Genomic DNA, 17,153 nt, shown 5'->3' on the forward strand with positions numbered 1-17,153 from the left:
AGATGGTGAAGATAACTAAATGGATATTTAGCTGTGCCTTAAATTCATTTAAGGGCTTTTTAATTGCCCAACAACAATAAGTGGAATAAAGGTTTCCATTTATACATAAAAAATAAATTTTTAATTTAAATAAATTTGAATTTATGCTTATTTTTGATGTGAAACCAATTAAGGGTTTTACCATCTCTCAAGACTCCAATAAAGCTTCTGAATTTATCGATAAATAAATTAATCTATTAATTTTATTTAGATTAAATTATTAATTAAAATATTTAAACTAAAATTAATAATAATACACTCATCATATCCTTGTAAGTTAATCTTAATTCTGTCCGATATAAAACTAAAAAAAGTGTTACAGTATATACAATTCTCTCATGATCACATAATGGAAAGAAGTACTTTCTATTGATTTATAACATTTGGTTTCTATGTTCCAATTGCTGCATCTAAGATATAACTCAGGATTAAAATAGCAAATTCTCATGATTCAACACTGGGCTTAGGCTGCTTCAACTTTCTCAAGCATTAAACTATAGATTTCTCTGCCATCAATTTCAGTTGGCCATTCCCATCGCTCCTACTATTCCGGTCCTCGTCACCTTCACAAAATTTGAAGAGCTGCAATGATCTGATGAATTTTCGACCCCACTCTCCAGTACTACCCATTTCCAGGAAAGCATAGCCGAAGAAACAGAAGCATCAGGTTCATGGTATTCATGGATGAGAGGTAGCAGAGGTAGGCAGTCCAGTGATGGCAGTGAAGGACGAAGCTGCAAAGATGAGATTGATCCAATTCGTATACCTTCAGATTATCCGTTGATCGATGCCACTGAAAAGAAGCATCAGATAAAGGCCAAGAAGGGTAACAGCAAGCGAGCTACCGATCATCCAGAAGCTCGGAAGATAAGCAACTGTTGGATGGTTTTGCTCTGGAGTCCAGCTTAGCCTCGAACAGCAAGGAATAGGGAACCGGCGCGATGTCACTGTTAGAAGCAGGCTTATACTTAATGTACCAACAAAAATATAAAATATGCAATGAAAAAAGCACATAACCAGGACAAAAATGTTCAATAAAAAAGATAAATAGATGCAATGCTAATTGAAAGCTCATTCATCTTAAACACCTATGGGATGCATGAATTCCAACTATGGAAGGATATTTTGCAGTTTCTTCTTGTAAAAAAGAAGGAAAAGTTCATTACCATATCATATTTCTAACAGTTTCATACTGATCCTGCTTCACTACAAGCAGACCCAGTATATGTTAAATGTGTTTATGTAGAACAAAACAAGACATATACACATACACATGTTGCATAAGTATTCAGGTCTCATTTTTCCACCTATATTTATGTATTTCAACTTAGAATCGTTTTCAAATAAAAAGTTTCTCCTGCAAAAACTTGTCATTTTGCAATTATCACAGAGAATACTTCTTTGAACACTGATTAACAATTTCAGTTCGATTTTTATCAGAAGAAGCACCTTGAAAGAGTGTGGGAAAGGTTCATTTATGTAAAAGTGTATGAGAACAAAAATAAGTGAACCAATTAGGAGCAGAAATGGTTATTTTATCCCTCAGTCTAATCAAGTCACTTTGAACTAGCAATGTCAAGTCTCAAACAGATAGGAAACACTGAAGCTATTGTAACATAGAGGTAACTAGGCAAGAATTACACTGACCTGATAACCTATGGTTGCCATACAGGGAAAAGGTGTGTTATAGGGTTATCTATTGCAAAGATTATTCTGAGACAAAGATCACAATCTTGAAACCAATCGGCATTGGCAAAAGAAAATAAAAAAGAACCTTTAGCTTTGCTCTTTATAGAGGCGTGGCCATGGAATTTCTAACAAAAAATCATCAAATTTTCTACTCATGCTAAGAAGCCTTAATGGGTAAAATTTGTGGATTTCTAACATATGTGGCAAATAACCCAAATTTATCGTGTTTTCCCGTATCATCACTTCTCTATTATTTCTGTGTGTAACTAGCCACTTCAAATATCTACCCAGCCAAACTTTTCCTCAGCTAGCACATAATACTTTGGAAAGCTATAACATGAGGAAATTGCTTGCAGAATTCTAAATGAAGGCAGCAGTAGCCTCCACAGGAAAATACGTAATGGCACTCCAATACTGGCCCACCATGGATATCCTCCAATGAAATGTTAATGCTGTTCTCACTAGATGCAAGACCTGATCGAATTGGACATGATCAACATCAAATGATTCATCACAACCATTTTCATATTTGCAATGAAAAAAAAGGAGTTGCAATTAATTTAGTACAATCCATTTGTATGCCCATTTTATGGTGTTTGTTTGGGCAACACAAGGTCTACGCCAATAAGACTAAATTACAATGCTGGTGAAAATACTCTATGACAGTTGATCTCAAACACAAGACTCCAAGAATCCTTAAAGTACAGCATGTAACACTATCCTAGAAAAAGCAAACCATGTGTCGCACATACAGTACTTTGACATTTAGAGCAACGTTTGCCCAAGCTAGCATCTGGCCTTATGCCAATATGCCATTGCAGGAAGCATGTAATCAGCTAAGGCATAGCCCGTAAAACACATGCTGTTGCACAAATCAATGTCAAACCAATAACAGCAAAGCCAAGATGTCATGACAAGGCAATCGTTAATTTGCGAAAAACATTGCAGCCCTTTCTAAGCTAATAAAAATACAAAAAGATGAATTGGTGAAAGAAATTTCAAGTAAATGTATTGTAATATATAGATATGTATAAGATTCAACAATATGTTCTTCATATATCATCAAAAGAATCATCAGTTCTGTGCTCACCAAATAGCAAGGAAAAAAAAATGTATCCCTGTATACTTAACAAAAACCTACATATCAAAAATAAAACGATGACAAGTAGAAGCAGAATTTGAACCTGAATATTTTTGAATAAGTTCAAAAATATTACAAAGACAGGGAATCCACAAACTATGATAAAGCATGGTAAAAGTTCATGCAGCCAAAGTAAGTTTTGTGGTGGCTTTCTAGTAACAGTTCATCCTAACTCAGTCCGAACAAAATGCCTATAAAAAACCAAGACAATGGATTAGGCCAAACATTCAAAAATATTTTATTGGGCAATATTTTGTCCACAATGCCTTCAAGGGTAAAGAACTATGTTTCTTCTGTAAATTAAGTCACTGATTTTAAACACAAATTCACTAACAGAAGACTTAGATTCTTGATTTTTTTTTCCACTGAAAACATGATAATAATTCCTAGATACATCAGTATAAACAACAAATAGTTGATACCTTCAGGCCAATGGTCACTTTCACTGCATCAGCAACATCTTCCACACCCCGAAGCATCGAAGCACGACATAGTTTCTACTCCAGCCAAGTCTAATTCCAATCTACAGCCACAGACATAACATCATTGCTTTCTAACAGTAGATATTCCAACAAAAGTTATTGTTAGTAGAATCTATCCTTATGATCAAAGTTATTTGAACAAACAATCAAATTATCAAACATGCTAGGATTCAAATACTAAAGAAATTGTCAGTATAAAAAGATCCAGAAGGGCACCAACCTGCTCACATCTCTCTTCAGTAGCCTTTTTGTCACAGGCTCCATCAAGAATTACAGTGGCATCTTTTAAGATTGACACCTAAAATATTATCACTTACAAGATCAATGTTGGTGCAAAACTAAGTAAAGAGCATAATAGTTTCTCTAATATGATAATCTTAAATCAAATCAATTGATACTGATTGCAGTAAAAAAATTAATGCAAATTATGTAAATGGAGGTTTTTAACTAAATAACAGAACCAGAATATCGAGATAAAATTGTAAAGCAGCCAACACAGATTGGAAACTACAAGAAAATGAGACCCCTTAGACACCTCAATTAATTATGAGCTCGAATCCTTCTTCTAGATCTGGAAACAGGTATAAAGAAATGAGAGCAAGGATTGACAGACACTAGTAACAAAGGGCTATAGAGGGTATAAGAACACAATCTGACCTTTTTGCATGTGCCAAGCTTGTTGAACTCAACTTTCCCAATGTTCATACCAAGGTCTCCTGTTATAACCTAAGTAAACAATGAAACAATTATTCTGGCAATACCATTTACAAACCATCAAAACACAACAATATTGAATAAGAAAAGATCCTCACAGATCCACCAGTGAGAGTAGCAAGATCTTGCAAACTAGCCTTCCTGTTCACCCCAAAACCAGGGGCCTTCACAACACAAACCAGTGTGATCACTATTCCTTAGAGTGTTTAAGAATAACCAAAATTCATAAATCCAAAATAAACAATAAATATATACATAAAACTAAACAAAAAATGACCCTAATCCCGGAACAAAGCTTATTAAGAATTAGAGTCATCAGTGCATCACTTTCTATGTCTTCTGCAACAATTAGCAATGGCCTCTGATGATCCGATTGACCCTTGAGCCGCTCAGATCATGCCACTTGTCTAGAGGTGTCTTGAATTCTGCCGCATGTCCCCCTTTCTTCAAGGTGTTCAGAAGTCAAACAAGCGACTAAGTAGTGTAATAGCCGCTCTTGACCTTAATAAATAGTAGTTTATTGCAAAACTTGCTCCTTACACCTGCCTGCAACTCATACATCCTTGGACAATAACTTCGGCCTCGACCATTCAACGACTAAAGGTCCACGATGTTGTCATCCTCAACCTTCTCCTCAAGCACCTCGAACTCAGATAGGTCATTGATTCCATCACCACCCTCGGTGTCGACGACGGGAATTTCATCTTCTGAGGGAGCCAAGTTGATCGCACTAGTGGAGGTTGCCCATTTGGAGGTGAATCCACCCTGCAAAGCAGCTCCGCCACCTATGGTGGAGTCCTTTGACTCGGACTCCATAATGTTGACCTCCGACCTGGAGGCACTCCAGGAGGTCTATCACATACCAACCGAGCACGAGCTAGTGTCTGCTTAGTCGGGTAACTAATCCTATGCAGGATGCACTGGACGTGGGGTTTCGCTCTCCCCTCCACCCATTTTTTATTGAGACTTTCAATTTCTGAAAGTTCTCACATGCCCAAATGAAGCCAAATTTGTGGCGCTTTCTTAGTTTCTTATGGCATTTATTGGGGAGTTTAGATGACTCCACATTCCCTCGATGATGACCCTCCTGCTAGCCTACTATAGTCAGTGCTTCAGGGGGTCGACGTACTTCTTCTCCACCCAACCCGAATTATGAAAATTATTTTCATAATTTTCTCATTTTCATAATATATTATTTGAACTCTAAGATCAATTTTATATAATTATTTTCTTGTTAATATAAATCATTATATATCATTAATATTTATTTTTATATAAATTGGAGATCTAAGTTTTGGGTTAATTAAACTGACTCAATTGAATTGGTTGGTTAAATTGAATGGGTTTCAAAACATAAGGAAAATGAGGAAAAGGCAAGTGTAATTAAGAGTACTTTTATCCAACCAAAAAAGCAAGGATGCTGTATAAGAAAAAAGCCATGATGCATGTATTAAATTATACACTTTGGTGCATTTTATAGAAAAAAAGATAAAAATGCTCCTCCAATGAACTACTAGTGATAGTTGTACACACAGCACGCCGCTAACACAAAAAATACATATCACCATAGGAAAATATGATAGTTCATAGAATAAATATGTTAAAACCAATAATTGACTTGACTATATTAAGACACTGAGAATGAGGTGATAGTGTAAATGACCCAATATGTTCTGATTACTTTCGTTTCATCTGCTTGTGTTAAGCAAAGTACATGATAAACAGCATAATGTAAGGAATCTAAACTATGATCTAAGCATGAAGAAATGTACATACCTCGAGCACAGCAACACCACCAGAAAGTTTTGACAACACCTCTTGCAGCTTCTCTTTGTTGTAGTCGGATGTGCTTACTTCAATTGCAGATCATATCTGTCACAAAGACAAATGGCAACATTTGGCCAGTATCAACATGATATCATGTTAAATTCTAATTGTCTTGTTCTTTAAATATTAAATATAACAGAAGGGCACCAACCTGCTCACATCTCTCTTCAATAGCCTTTTTGTCACCAGCTCCATCAAGAATTACAGTGTCATCTTTTGAGATTGTCCCCTAAAATATTGCCATTTACATGTTCTCACCTAAATAAGAGAAAAATTAATAAAAGAAGGTAAGAGTAGTAGCCTCTTGTTGTTTGGTTCATTCTCCATGGGCTTTGGTGCTCGTACTTTTCTGTACCAATCTAGTATATAAGAGTAGTAGTCAATCTATAGAGAAAGTCAAGATCTTTCTTAAGAGATTGAGCCCCACCTTCAAATGATATACGAGCTTCAATTTCCAACCTAGTTTTTGGAAAGTCAAACTCTTCTTAATCTTTTCCAAGGCTTCAATTATCTCTGTTCTGAGTCTTCTGTGATAAGAAAAAGATCTTGGAGGTTTGCATTTTTTTATATCAACAATTGGATGGCGTTGCACAACCACTCTGACTGGAAAGTGTGCTTGCAGATACAAAGCAAGTTCATTTTTTCCTCTAGGACTAAGGAAGCAGCAACAAGGTTTTAATTTGCACCTCAAAGTAAGCTTGGACAGCTACTGTATACCTCAAATGTTTTTTGCTATTGCATACCTCAATATCACAACAGCATAGTGTATGTTGTATAACAACAATTTACATTGACTTTCAGGTGAAATTAGCTGGCTGGCTTCATGAGATGACAAACACCCACAGCTCCCCTGTCTCCTTGAGTGATGCGAGTGCTTTTATGAATGTTATTTTTATTTTAGAAGTTCCTGCACAAATGATGGAACAAATTTTGGTCCAAATTGATTGTACATAAATAGAAGTGCTTTCCATAACTATGTACTTGCTATGTACCAATTGCAAAGTATCAATAAGGACTGTATTTCAAGGTTATAAAAGAGCAAATCATGTTTCATTGTTCCCCAGACATGCCTGTAGATCAGTACAGTCTAAAAATGGACTTAAGAAAAAAATAAGAAATTATATTAACATCAACTTTAACACAAGTAGGTAGAGACTGGTTGGATAAACATACCAATAAGTTCAAATTTATGAGCTAATATATCAGTGGCCTCTGGTTGTGGAAGTGGCCATGGTGTACCAAACTAACGCTCCACTATATTATCAAAATATATGCTAAGGAAATCAATCCGTTGGAAAACCAGTATGGAAATTTACCATAGCTCATGATGATCTTCATCTACACAGAAGAGGTATTAGTTCATAACAGAAACATAGACGTCCAGTACTTCAAATCCTAATTAAAGTTAAAACCTTGAGCAATACATAATCAAAGTAGATAGTAGACAAAACAAGTAACAAAAGAGAGATTATTTACTCTAACACAAAAGAGTATCCTTTTAATGGAGAAAATATAATCTGATAATAATTCACCACACAAACAGAGAGGCTCAGAACTGCATACAAGTTCAAACCACAGCCACCACACCAAAGTGGTAGAACATTGATGAGAACAAGAATCTAGCAAACAGAAAAAGCAAGTTCATTTATCGAAAAGGGAAAACACTAGAAGAAAACACACATCAATCAATAAGGAAAATGAGGATGATGGAAGGAAGAGAGGGGAGATCTACTCACGAGCAATCTCAGCTTCAAGGGAGCGATGACATCGTGAGACTCTTGGAACCGGGCGACGGGTCGAACACAGGGGACTCATCCAGCACAGCTGCTGCTGCCGGAAGGAAGAACTTCCTCCTGTGACTCGATTTTCGCAGATTTCCTATCGACGGGAAAAGAGGTCGATGACAAGAAAAAGAAGATGATGAGGATGCAGCAGCAGCAGCAGAGTACGGAGAGAGAAGCGATGATGCAGGCGGAAGGAGAAGCCAAGCCATGGCTTCCCGGCGAAAGTCCCTAACCGAGAGGAAACTTATAACCTCCGGGGGACGAAAATTACACCAATTGGCAGAAACACCCCTATCAATTTAGATATTATCAAAGCAAGCTAGATTGAGGTTAAGAAGAACTTATACATGTAAATTGAGTAATTTTGGATTTAATCAGGGATCAATATGAAAAAAAAAATATATATATATATATATATATATATATATATACGAAAATAATAATAATAATCTTGAGTTGGAACACAAGAAATCTTAGATAATAGATTAATATCCATTAATAGAAATATTTTCTTGATTTGTGGCGGAGGTATTGATCTTCATTATTAAGATTATATACGAAAATTACTTGAAGTGTGGATTAATTTCTTAGATGGAGCCTAAAGATATATCCTTATTCGTTATATCATCATCTTGATTGGTGCTACAGGACATTTTGGAAGTGGAAGTATTTTGTTTAGATTAGGTATGGAAGAGAATCTCCAATGGAGTGTTTTGAGTCATGTCCTCATTTCCTACCCATAGAAAGAAACAAGCAGTTAGATCTTGTAGATTGATGCTACAAGACCAATATTGGTTTCCATTAGTAGATTTGCTCCTCATGTGCTACCTCATTTCCTTTTGAAGCTCCAAGCATAGCTTTGATAGATGTTGTGAGCTCCTCTAATACCATAACCTCTTAATCTTGAATGGCACCCATTGCATCTGATTATTTCATTTCCTTGTGAAATTTGTCTTAAATAGGACCATAGAATTCTTAAATAGTTTTATCTAAACTTAAACTTTTGAAATGACTTAATAACTTATAAAATTACCTCTGACAATAAGAATAAAAATAAAACTAATGTTCCTGAAGCAAGTAGATTAGGATACTCATATACTGAAGCTGCTGAGAAGAAATAATTTCTGAGAAATTATTTGGAAATAATTAATGTAGAGAGCTGAGCTGATGCATCATAAGAATGAGAGAAGAGAAAGATATGATTGCTAAGCAAAAGCTGAAATCCTCCACCAACAAAAGCTTATGGTCCCCATGGCCCAATTGCCTTGGGATCTCATCAGTGCTGTGGCAGGGAACAGCTTGTGCATGCCATCATAGAAGGTACTACCATGTCTTCCCAAAGGCAAGAATGCCATCCTCAAGGAAAGACTCATGGACTTCTCAGGAAGTAGAAACAGAGTTCCTTTTTAGAGAGGGGACCAACATGGCTTTGAGAGCCAAAAGTGCCCCCTCTCATGTGTGTCTCTGTGTGTGTGTGTGTGTGTGTGAGAGAGAGAGAGAGAGAGAGAGAGAGAGAGAGAAAGAGAGACAGAGGCCTCATGGAGGATTCAACTTTCATGGATGCTTCCTTGCTTTCCTTGGCCATAGGCAAAAGAGAGTCAGTAGCTTTTGTCAAGATGAAGGAGAACACCCAACAAATGTTATCATCTAAAACATTTTAATATATGATGAAGAAGGTAGAAACATATCCAATGCATTCTTGACCCTAAAATGTACAAAAAAAATTATATTTTTTATTCATCAAAGTACCAAAAACATCAATATATAATCCTCATTTCTAACATTTGAATATTATAAGAGGATGCACTCAATTGTTCAGTTATCTCACAAATTTTAGAAGCCTCAGCTTGTTTGATATCTCTCACAATACATAAATCAATGAAACAATAAAAAAAGATAATCAAGAAATTGAAATTGACAAAAAGAGGGTATGAAAATTTTTCTGTGGGATCAAATTTATATATGGAATTATACTTTGGAAGTAGCTGAATACAAGATTGTGTAAATCATCATAAGTAAAAGAATCCTCATATGATATGTAGCATAAAACAATATAGGGATTTGCTGTCTTATTGTACTCCTAAATAGCACATCATCAAAAGTTTAATTTCCACCAAATTTAGTTGCAACCCTATTGAATTTAAAAGGCACTTAAGGATGCAAAAAATGGAAGCTTAATTGATGGTTGAGTGGAGACCAATCAACAGAAACCATTGACTAGTACAAATAGCATGAATGGCATTTAAAATGGAGAAGAACATGAACAAGTCAAAGATCACATTTATGAACATTGAATCATTCAGTAACCAACCAATCATAGAATCCTTTTAAAAACTAGTCAACACAAGTCAACAATACCATTAGAAAAAGCCAATCAAAAACACCAATTTCCAATTCTAGAACATGAATAAATCAAAACCACATGAAAAGGCTAGAAATGTTGGAGCAGAATTTTCAGAAAAATACAAATTAATTTGAGGTGATGGTGGATTTTAGCTGGAAAACACTTTAATTGCTGATAACAATATTTTATTGTGATAATGAAAAATTGTTGATGCTGATAATTAAACATGGGACAGGCATGGAGGGTGAAATAGATGCAAGATTGATCATATATGCCTTTTTGCTATCTATCAAACTCTTTTACTATATGTAATCTAAGATGAAACTTAGACACCAAGCTTTAAAGATAGGGTTGTCCTCTAAGGTGACATGAGCATGTATTAAAGCTTCTTGTAGCAAGTCATAAAACCTAAATAGTTTTTAACCAATTGATTTTGATATACATAAAAAATTAAATTAAAAAACAAAAAATAAATAACTTGAACTTCAAAAAGATTAAAATATTCTTAAATTTTATTTTCTTTAGAAATATTTATTTATTTTATTGAGCATGAAAGATAAATGTTTATTGTATTTGTTATTCTCTCACTCTCTCAACATATCTCTTCTGCTTTTATCATTCTGTTTCATCAAATTAATTTATAATATAATTGTATATATATCATATTATTAATATGATATATAATTATTATTTTTGTTATTAATAGAAAATAATTAAATCTATAATGTCAGTAATTAATTCAATCTATGATGCAGTAATCCACCTAATATGGGACCCATGACAGCACCAGTAAAGTGCAATGGTATTCTCGTGATTCACCCCCACACCCCCTCCCTTTTCCCCTTCCTCTCTCTCTCTCTCTCTCTCTCTCTCTCTCTCTCTCAGCCCCAACCCAATTCCAAATCAAACCGATCCCGAGCAAATGGATTTGAAGAGAGAGAGGAATCGACACCCCAATTTATCCTCTCGCCGGTGATTTCTGATACGTCGACCCAGATCCCAGCTCCCTCCCTCTTTCCAAGGCAGGTATGAGCTTGCTTCGATCTGTGGATCCATTGTATCGTTCTGTTCGCAGGGTTTTCTTTCCTTTCATCCTTGACTATCGATCTGAGCTTTACTTGCGTTCTTGGTTCCCTCTCCCACCCCTCCAATTGCAGGTCCCTGTAGTAGAGTCTCTCTCTCTTTCTCCTTGGGGCGGAAACGGTAGTTCCCGGCGGATGTAAGAGGTAAAAGTTTAGACCTTTGCCCTCTTTTGAGATTTTTTAGGGTTTTCTCCCCATCTCGATCAAGCGGAAAAAGAGCAGTTTTAGCTCCAAGGTTGGGATTATGTTCGCTCTTCTTTTACCTTGTTTGTACGTGTGATGTGTTCTGGTAGATGAGTATCTCCGGGCCGTAAAGGAAAGAGACATAATTTGGGGCATTTTGGGATGGAAGATCTCTCCAAGTACGCTCACAGCCCGGCCCACCTTGCTGTATCGCGAAGAGACCATGCAGGCCTCCGGCGGATCGTCGCCGCGCTTCCCCGTCTCCCCAAGACCGGCGACGTTACCACGGAGCAGGAGTCCCTTGCCGGCGAGCTCACAGCTGATGCCGTCTCTTCTGTTATCGATCGCCGGGACGTTCCCCATCGGGAAACCCCCCTCCACCTCGCTGTCCGGCTCCGTGACCCCACCTCTGCTGAGATCCTCATGTCGGCTGGTGCTGATTGGTCCCTTCAGAATGAGCATGGATGGTCGGCGCTCCAGGAGGCTGTTTGCAACCGGGAGGACGCAATCGCGATGATCATAGCGCGCCACTATCAGCCCCTCGCTTGGGCTAAGTGGTGCCGCCGCCTCCCTCGCATTGTTTCGTCAATCACCCGGATCCAGGATTTCTACATGGAGATTACTTTCCACTTTGAGAGCTCGGTGATCCCGTTCATCAGCAGGATTGCACCATCTGATACTTACAGAATATGGAAGCGGGGCCCAAACCTCAGAGCTGACATGACCTTGGCGGGATTTGATGGCTTCCGAATCCAACGTTCTGACCAGACATTCCTCTTCCTTGGTCAGGGTGCCCAGGGTGACAATGGGCATCCACCGCTTCCTCCTGGGTCTCTAATTGTGCTTTCTCATAAGGAGAAAGAAATCACAAATGCACTTGAAGGAGCTGGAGCCAAGCCCACAGAAGCAGAGGTGGCTCACGAGGTTGCTTTGATGTCTCAGACAAATATGTACAGGCCAGGGATTGACGTTACACAAGCTGAGCTTGTCCCTCATTTGAACTGGCGTCGACAGGAAAGGGCTGAAATGGTTGGGAATTGGAAAACCAAGGTCTATGATCTACTTAATGTAATGGTGAGTGTGAAGTCGAGAAGGGTTCCTGGTGCTATGACTGATGAGGAGTTATTCACCATTGATAATGACGAAAGAGTGGCCAATGGTGGGGATGTTGATGGTGGACTTGATGATGTATTGACACCTGAGGAAAGGATGCAGTTAGATTCAGCACTTAGGATGAGTAACTCGCAGGGCATAGATGAATATGAGGGGAATGGTGCAGCATTTGAAGGTGTTGAAAACTCTGAATCCAATGGTGTTTCCAAGGAGAGAAAAAGCTGGTTTGGTTGGAGTGGTAAACGGACTTCCAAGAATAGTGGAGGTGAGGATACAGATGACACAAAAAATAAACACTTGAAGGCATGCCCAGAGAATGGACATCATAAGTCCGAAATTGCAAAGGAGACGGGGGATACTAAGAAGGGAAAAGAAAAAAGCACTAAGAAAAGGAGTGGAAATGAGTCTAACAAACATGAGAGTGAATTCAAAAAGGGTGTTAGACCAGTTCTGTGGTTGACCCCAGACTTCCCTTTGAAAACTGATGAGCTTCTTCCTTTACTTGATGTTTTAGCAAACAAGGTCAAGGCTGTGAGGAGGCTTAGGGAACTTTTGACCACAAAGCTGCCTCAAGGCACATTTCCTGTTAAGGTGATCTTTCACACTTGTACTCTGTTCTAAAATTTTTCTTTTATTCTTCTCTAATTTGCTTTCATCAGTGTGACAGCTACTATTTGAGCTTACTTGAGATTGGCTATTAAGCCTTCTCTTGTGGTCGTACTCCTAATTTGTCACACATGTATCTGCTAATTCTACTATAAATTTTGCTTTGCTTGTTCTACTGCAATGTTGAAAGTTTTACATATCAGTCCATATTTCTTTCTTACAATTTTTTATGCATATATTTGTGTTTTTTTTGTCTTCACATTCATGGCTCTCTTTTTTGGCTTACAAGTTTAATGGTGAAACTGCTAATACATTTAATAAAAAGGAAGAAGTATAAAATCCGAAGGAGGAATTGGTTTGCTCAACAGATCTTTGTCCTCTTCCAACTTTCCAGCTTGGGTATCTCCCCTTGGACATATGATGGGTCTTTTCCTATGTTAGTGTAACTACATCCATGTTTTGATATAAAAAAATGCAGGTTCAGAAGTGCTCAGCTTCATATTTTATTACAATAGGAGTTCTTGTCTCCAGAGATTCTATATTGCTATTGCTTTTCTTAATTTTGCTTCCTTGTGGATCACTAAGTCCCTTTTGTGAAGAACATTTCTGTATTGATATTTTTTTCCTCCTTCTTGGTGGTAATTCAAGAATTAATATGCAATATCATGAAGATGTTAGCTAGCTTAGTTGGTAAACGCTCTCGACTGTTGTTGATAGTAAGTTCCTCGGATCAAATCTCACCACTTACCCTTTACAAAAATAAAGATGCAATATTGTTGAGCTATATCTCAATCTATTTATCTGTTTATTATTGTGCTATCATTAACTTATTTGATGGCTATCTCCTGCTTTTCCTTTTCTTAAACTTCTCAACTTTCCGTAAATGAGATATTTTGTGTTTTTTTTATTGAATTTTTGCAAAGATCTACATGTTGTATTCAATTAAAATAAAGCAACTTGCAATATATCTCCTTTACATTATATAATTTAATTGCTATTCAATCAAACAAATTAGTTAGAACTAGAGAGTTTCAAAGCACTGATCCTAATGTAAAGAAAATTCTCAGTGTGATGTCTGTTTATCTTTGATCTAATGTTATAATTTATTGTTTCAGTCCTATTTTTGTCTTAATCATCATGTGTTCTTCCAGTCTCCGTCATGTGCAACCATACAGGTCTTCAACCCTATGCCAGCTACTAAATGATGCAGTATTGAGATGCAAAAGATAGATAGGATCACAAAATATCAAGTTTAAAATGAGTGTCATTTCAGATAGATCATGACTCAAGCAATAATCTACAAGGGTGTTCTTTTTCTTTGTTCAATTCCCATTGACATATGTTCCATTCTTTCCTATTTACTTGATTTTTGAACAGGTGTTTGGTATTAAATGGACAAAAAATGTGATTGTAACTGGAGCAGGTACTGTATAAGCTTCATTTACTATAGCAATGCTTTGTTAATATCAATCAATTAAAGAAATGAAACAGCTAGACATATACGACAAAACTTTGATTCCGTGAACGATAAACATATTTCTTGACACGGCATCTGATATTACCTACTGTAGTAGTTGATAGTTTTACTTATTTATGATGCCATCTCAGATTTGTTATTTTTTATTTGTTCATGGCAAGAAGGGGTGAAGAGAGGGGATTTCAAAGTAAGCCTGACGAATTTGTCGCTTAGTATTTGGTTGATTCCTGATTCACTAAGAAGTTGATCATGTGAAAATGTTGTATTTACCTACGATGGATTTCTAAGTAAGCTTGAGAAACCTGTGGTATCTTTGTCATTTTTCAATTAAAACTAGGAACTATGAATATCTATAAAAACACAAGAATATGAAGATCTGGAATATGTGATGGAACTTGGATAGTAGTGACACAAGGACCCTAATTGGAGATGGCAGCAGGTCGGGGTTTCCTCAGGCACCCAAGTTCATCCAACCCACTTAAACCTTGTTTGTCTGCCCTTTACTCTTGTTTGAGATGGTTCAAGCAGGAAAATAGGTACTTGACTCAGGTTGGGCTTTAGATTCGTGTCCCTAGATGGCGGGGTTTGGGTTCACATACCCCAACTCATCATCAGGAAAATAGGTACTTGACTCAGGTTGGGCTTTAGATTCGTGTACCTAGATAGCCGGGTTTGGGTTCACGCACCCCAACTCATCATCATTCCTGGTGTGAGGTAGGAATGACAAGAAGTCAGGTATTCTTAGGTATCTGGTCTACCCATTCTGCTTGAAGGATGTTCAGGTTCTCTTCAATCGGGTTTGGGTAGGAAGGTAACCGTGCCAGGTTCAGGTGCATAGATAACTAATCAGTTTTGGGTGCGATAGAATTCACGTATACCTGACCATTGCCATCTTGAACCTTTATGTCTGGGTGTTAATAGTAGCTTAAATGCATTAGTCATGATGTTACATAAACATCGTTTTCTATGACTCAGTTTTTTGTTATTTTTAATATGCTTGATTTAGGGTAGTTGACCAGCTTTACAAAGTTTCTCATATGTGATTATCCATACATCTGTTTTTAATCCTTCATTACGTAAAGATTTTCTGTATCATGTAATATTGATTAAGGTCTGGTCTCAAACGTATTGTGTTTTCTTTTATTTAATTAACCATTAATTATGATAGGTGATCCTTCTTCTTATAATCTTGGCTGTTTGCTTTTGCTTCATTAGCATTTTTTAAGTTTTGAAGAAGGTCTTTTTCTTTTTATACGGGGAAGATGGTGAGTGTAACTAAATGGATATTTAGTTGTGTCTAAAATTCATTTGAGGGCTTGTCAAGTGGCCAATGTCAATAATTGTATCAAGGTTCCATTTATACATCTAAAAAAGGTGAATTACTTTTATACATTTTTAAGTCTCTAATGGATGTTTACTGGACAAGGACAAGATTTTCAAGTTTATACTATGTACAATGTACTCTATTTGCATCCTTTCTCTTCTTGATAACAAGGTACAAATTCTGTGGAACATGGAATGTGACATACCTTGTATCTAGTTCAACCTTTATCTTATGGTCACAGAATGGAAATAATTACTTTTGTATTGATTTATGACATTTGATTGCTATTTTCCTATTGCTGCATCTATAATATAATTCAGGATTAAAATAGCAAATTTCTCATGATTCAATACTAGGCTTATGCTGCTTCAACTTTCTCAAGCATTAAATTGTAGATTTCTGTGCCGTTAATTTCAGTTGGCCATTCCCATCGTTCCTACTATTCGGGTCCTCATCACCTTCACAAAATTTGAAGAGCTGCAACAATCTGATGAGTTTTCAACCCCACTCTCCAGCCCTACTTATTTCCAGGAAAGCAAAGCTAAAGAAACAGAAGCATCAGGTTCATGGTATTCATGGATGAGAGGTAGCCGAGGTGGGCAGTCCAGTGATAGCAGTGAAGGACGAAGCTGCAAAGACGAGATTGATCCATTTCGTATACCTTCAGATTATACGTGGATTGATTCCAACGAAAAGAAGCGTCGGATGAAAGCCAAGAAGGGCAAGAGCAAGCGAGGTACCAATCGAAAGCAATCCTCCAGAAGTTCAGAAGATAAGCAACTGTTGGATGGTTTCGAATAGCAAATGGACTGCTGTATATCGAGAGTTAGGCGATTTAACACAGGACTGATATGTATCCAGAGCTTCATATTCATTTCTATTTCGGCGAGAGGTATATGATTCCACTTGGTAACACCGCTTTTGTAGTTCCAGTTATTTCTTGTGCTTGATGGAATGTTAGTAGCGACTAGCTGGCTTCCCAATTTGAGGGTGTCTTCAGCATTATCTTGTGAATGCATTTCTGTCATCAAAAAACAAAAAAAGAATGCAAATGTAATGTACGACACGTTTTCCAGTGTTTCGTTGGGTTCTTTTTTTTTCCAAAATTTGTTATGATTAATGCTGTTAAGGTTGCTTTTGTCGAAAAATCTGGTGCATTATTGTATAGCACAAGCAATATGTGTCAGGTGTTACATAATCGTATCGATCAATACATATTAGGTGCGTAGCTAACCATCTGACACTGGTTGCTTACCATACTCATATTGTATCCTCGCATGCTACAGTGTAGTTTCAGGTATTTGTCTGTTCGTTTTGGGAAAAACTTGTGGTCTTCTTGGGCAATTTT

At 37.0% G+C, this 17,153-nt stretch overlaps 1 protein-coding gene and 1 long non-coding RNA gene across 8 annotated transcripts; one reads left to right on the forward strand and one right to left on the reverse strand.

The window, feature by feature from the left end:
* Window positions 1-306: 306 nt before the first annotated feature.
* Window positions 307-7,882, reverse strand: LOC135624538 (uncharacterized). 6 transcript variants are annotated; one of them, XR_010491723.1, is made up of 9 exons: window positions 7,629-7,882; window positions 6,044-6,799; window positions 5,842-5,937; window positions 4,164-4,229; window positions 4,009-4,077; window positions 3,572-3,649; window positions 3,292-3,392; window positions 885-986; window positions 307-773 (listed from the first exon to the last, which is right to left on the reverse strand). It is a non-coding gene; the product is annotated as an uncharacterized LOC135624538 (long non-coding RNA). The 6 variants fall into 6 exon arrangements; XR_010491721.1 differs by having other exon boundaries at window positions 3,572-4,077; XR_010491722.1 differs by having other exon boundaries at window positions 3,572-5,937; window positions 6,044-6,150; window positions 6,320-6,799.
* Window positions 7,883-10,883: 3,001 nt separating this feature from the next.
* LOC135624537 (uncharacterized) lies at window positions 10,884-16,880 on the forward strand. Of its 2 annotated transcripts, none has more exons than XM_065128254.1 (4): window positions 10,884-11,046; window positions 11,178-11,246; window positions 11,396-12,989; window positions 16,223-16,880. In XM_065128254.1, the coding sequence occupies exons 3-4, from the start codon at window positions 11,448-11,450 to the stop codon at window positions 16,604-16,606; spliced, it is 1,926 nt and encodes a 641-aa protein (XP_064984326.1). In that variant the 5' UTR covers window positions 10,884-11,046; window positions 11,178-11,246; window positions 11,396-11,447; the 3' UTR covers window positions 16,607-16,880. The 2 variants fall into 2 exon arrangements, with proteins under 2 accessions (XP_064984326.1, XP_064984327.1); XM_065128255.1 differs by having other exon boundaries at window positions 10,884-11,042.
* Window positions 16,881-17,153: the final 273 nt, after the last annotated feature.

The sequence above is a fragment of the Musa acuminata genome, chromosome BXJ2-10, assembly GCF_036884655.1.
Source record: "Musa acuminata AAA Group cultivar baxijiao chromosome BXJ2-10, Cavendish_Baxijiao_AAA, whole genome shotgun sequence".
Lineage (NCBI taxonomy): Eukaryota > Viridiplantae > Streptophyta > Magnoliopsida > Zingiberales > Musaceae > Musa > Musa acuminata.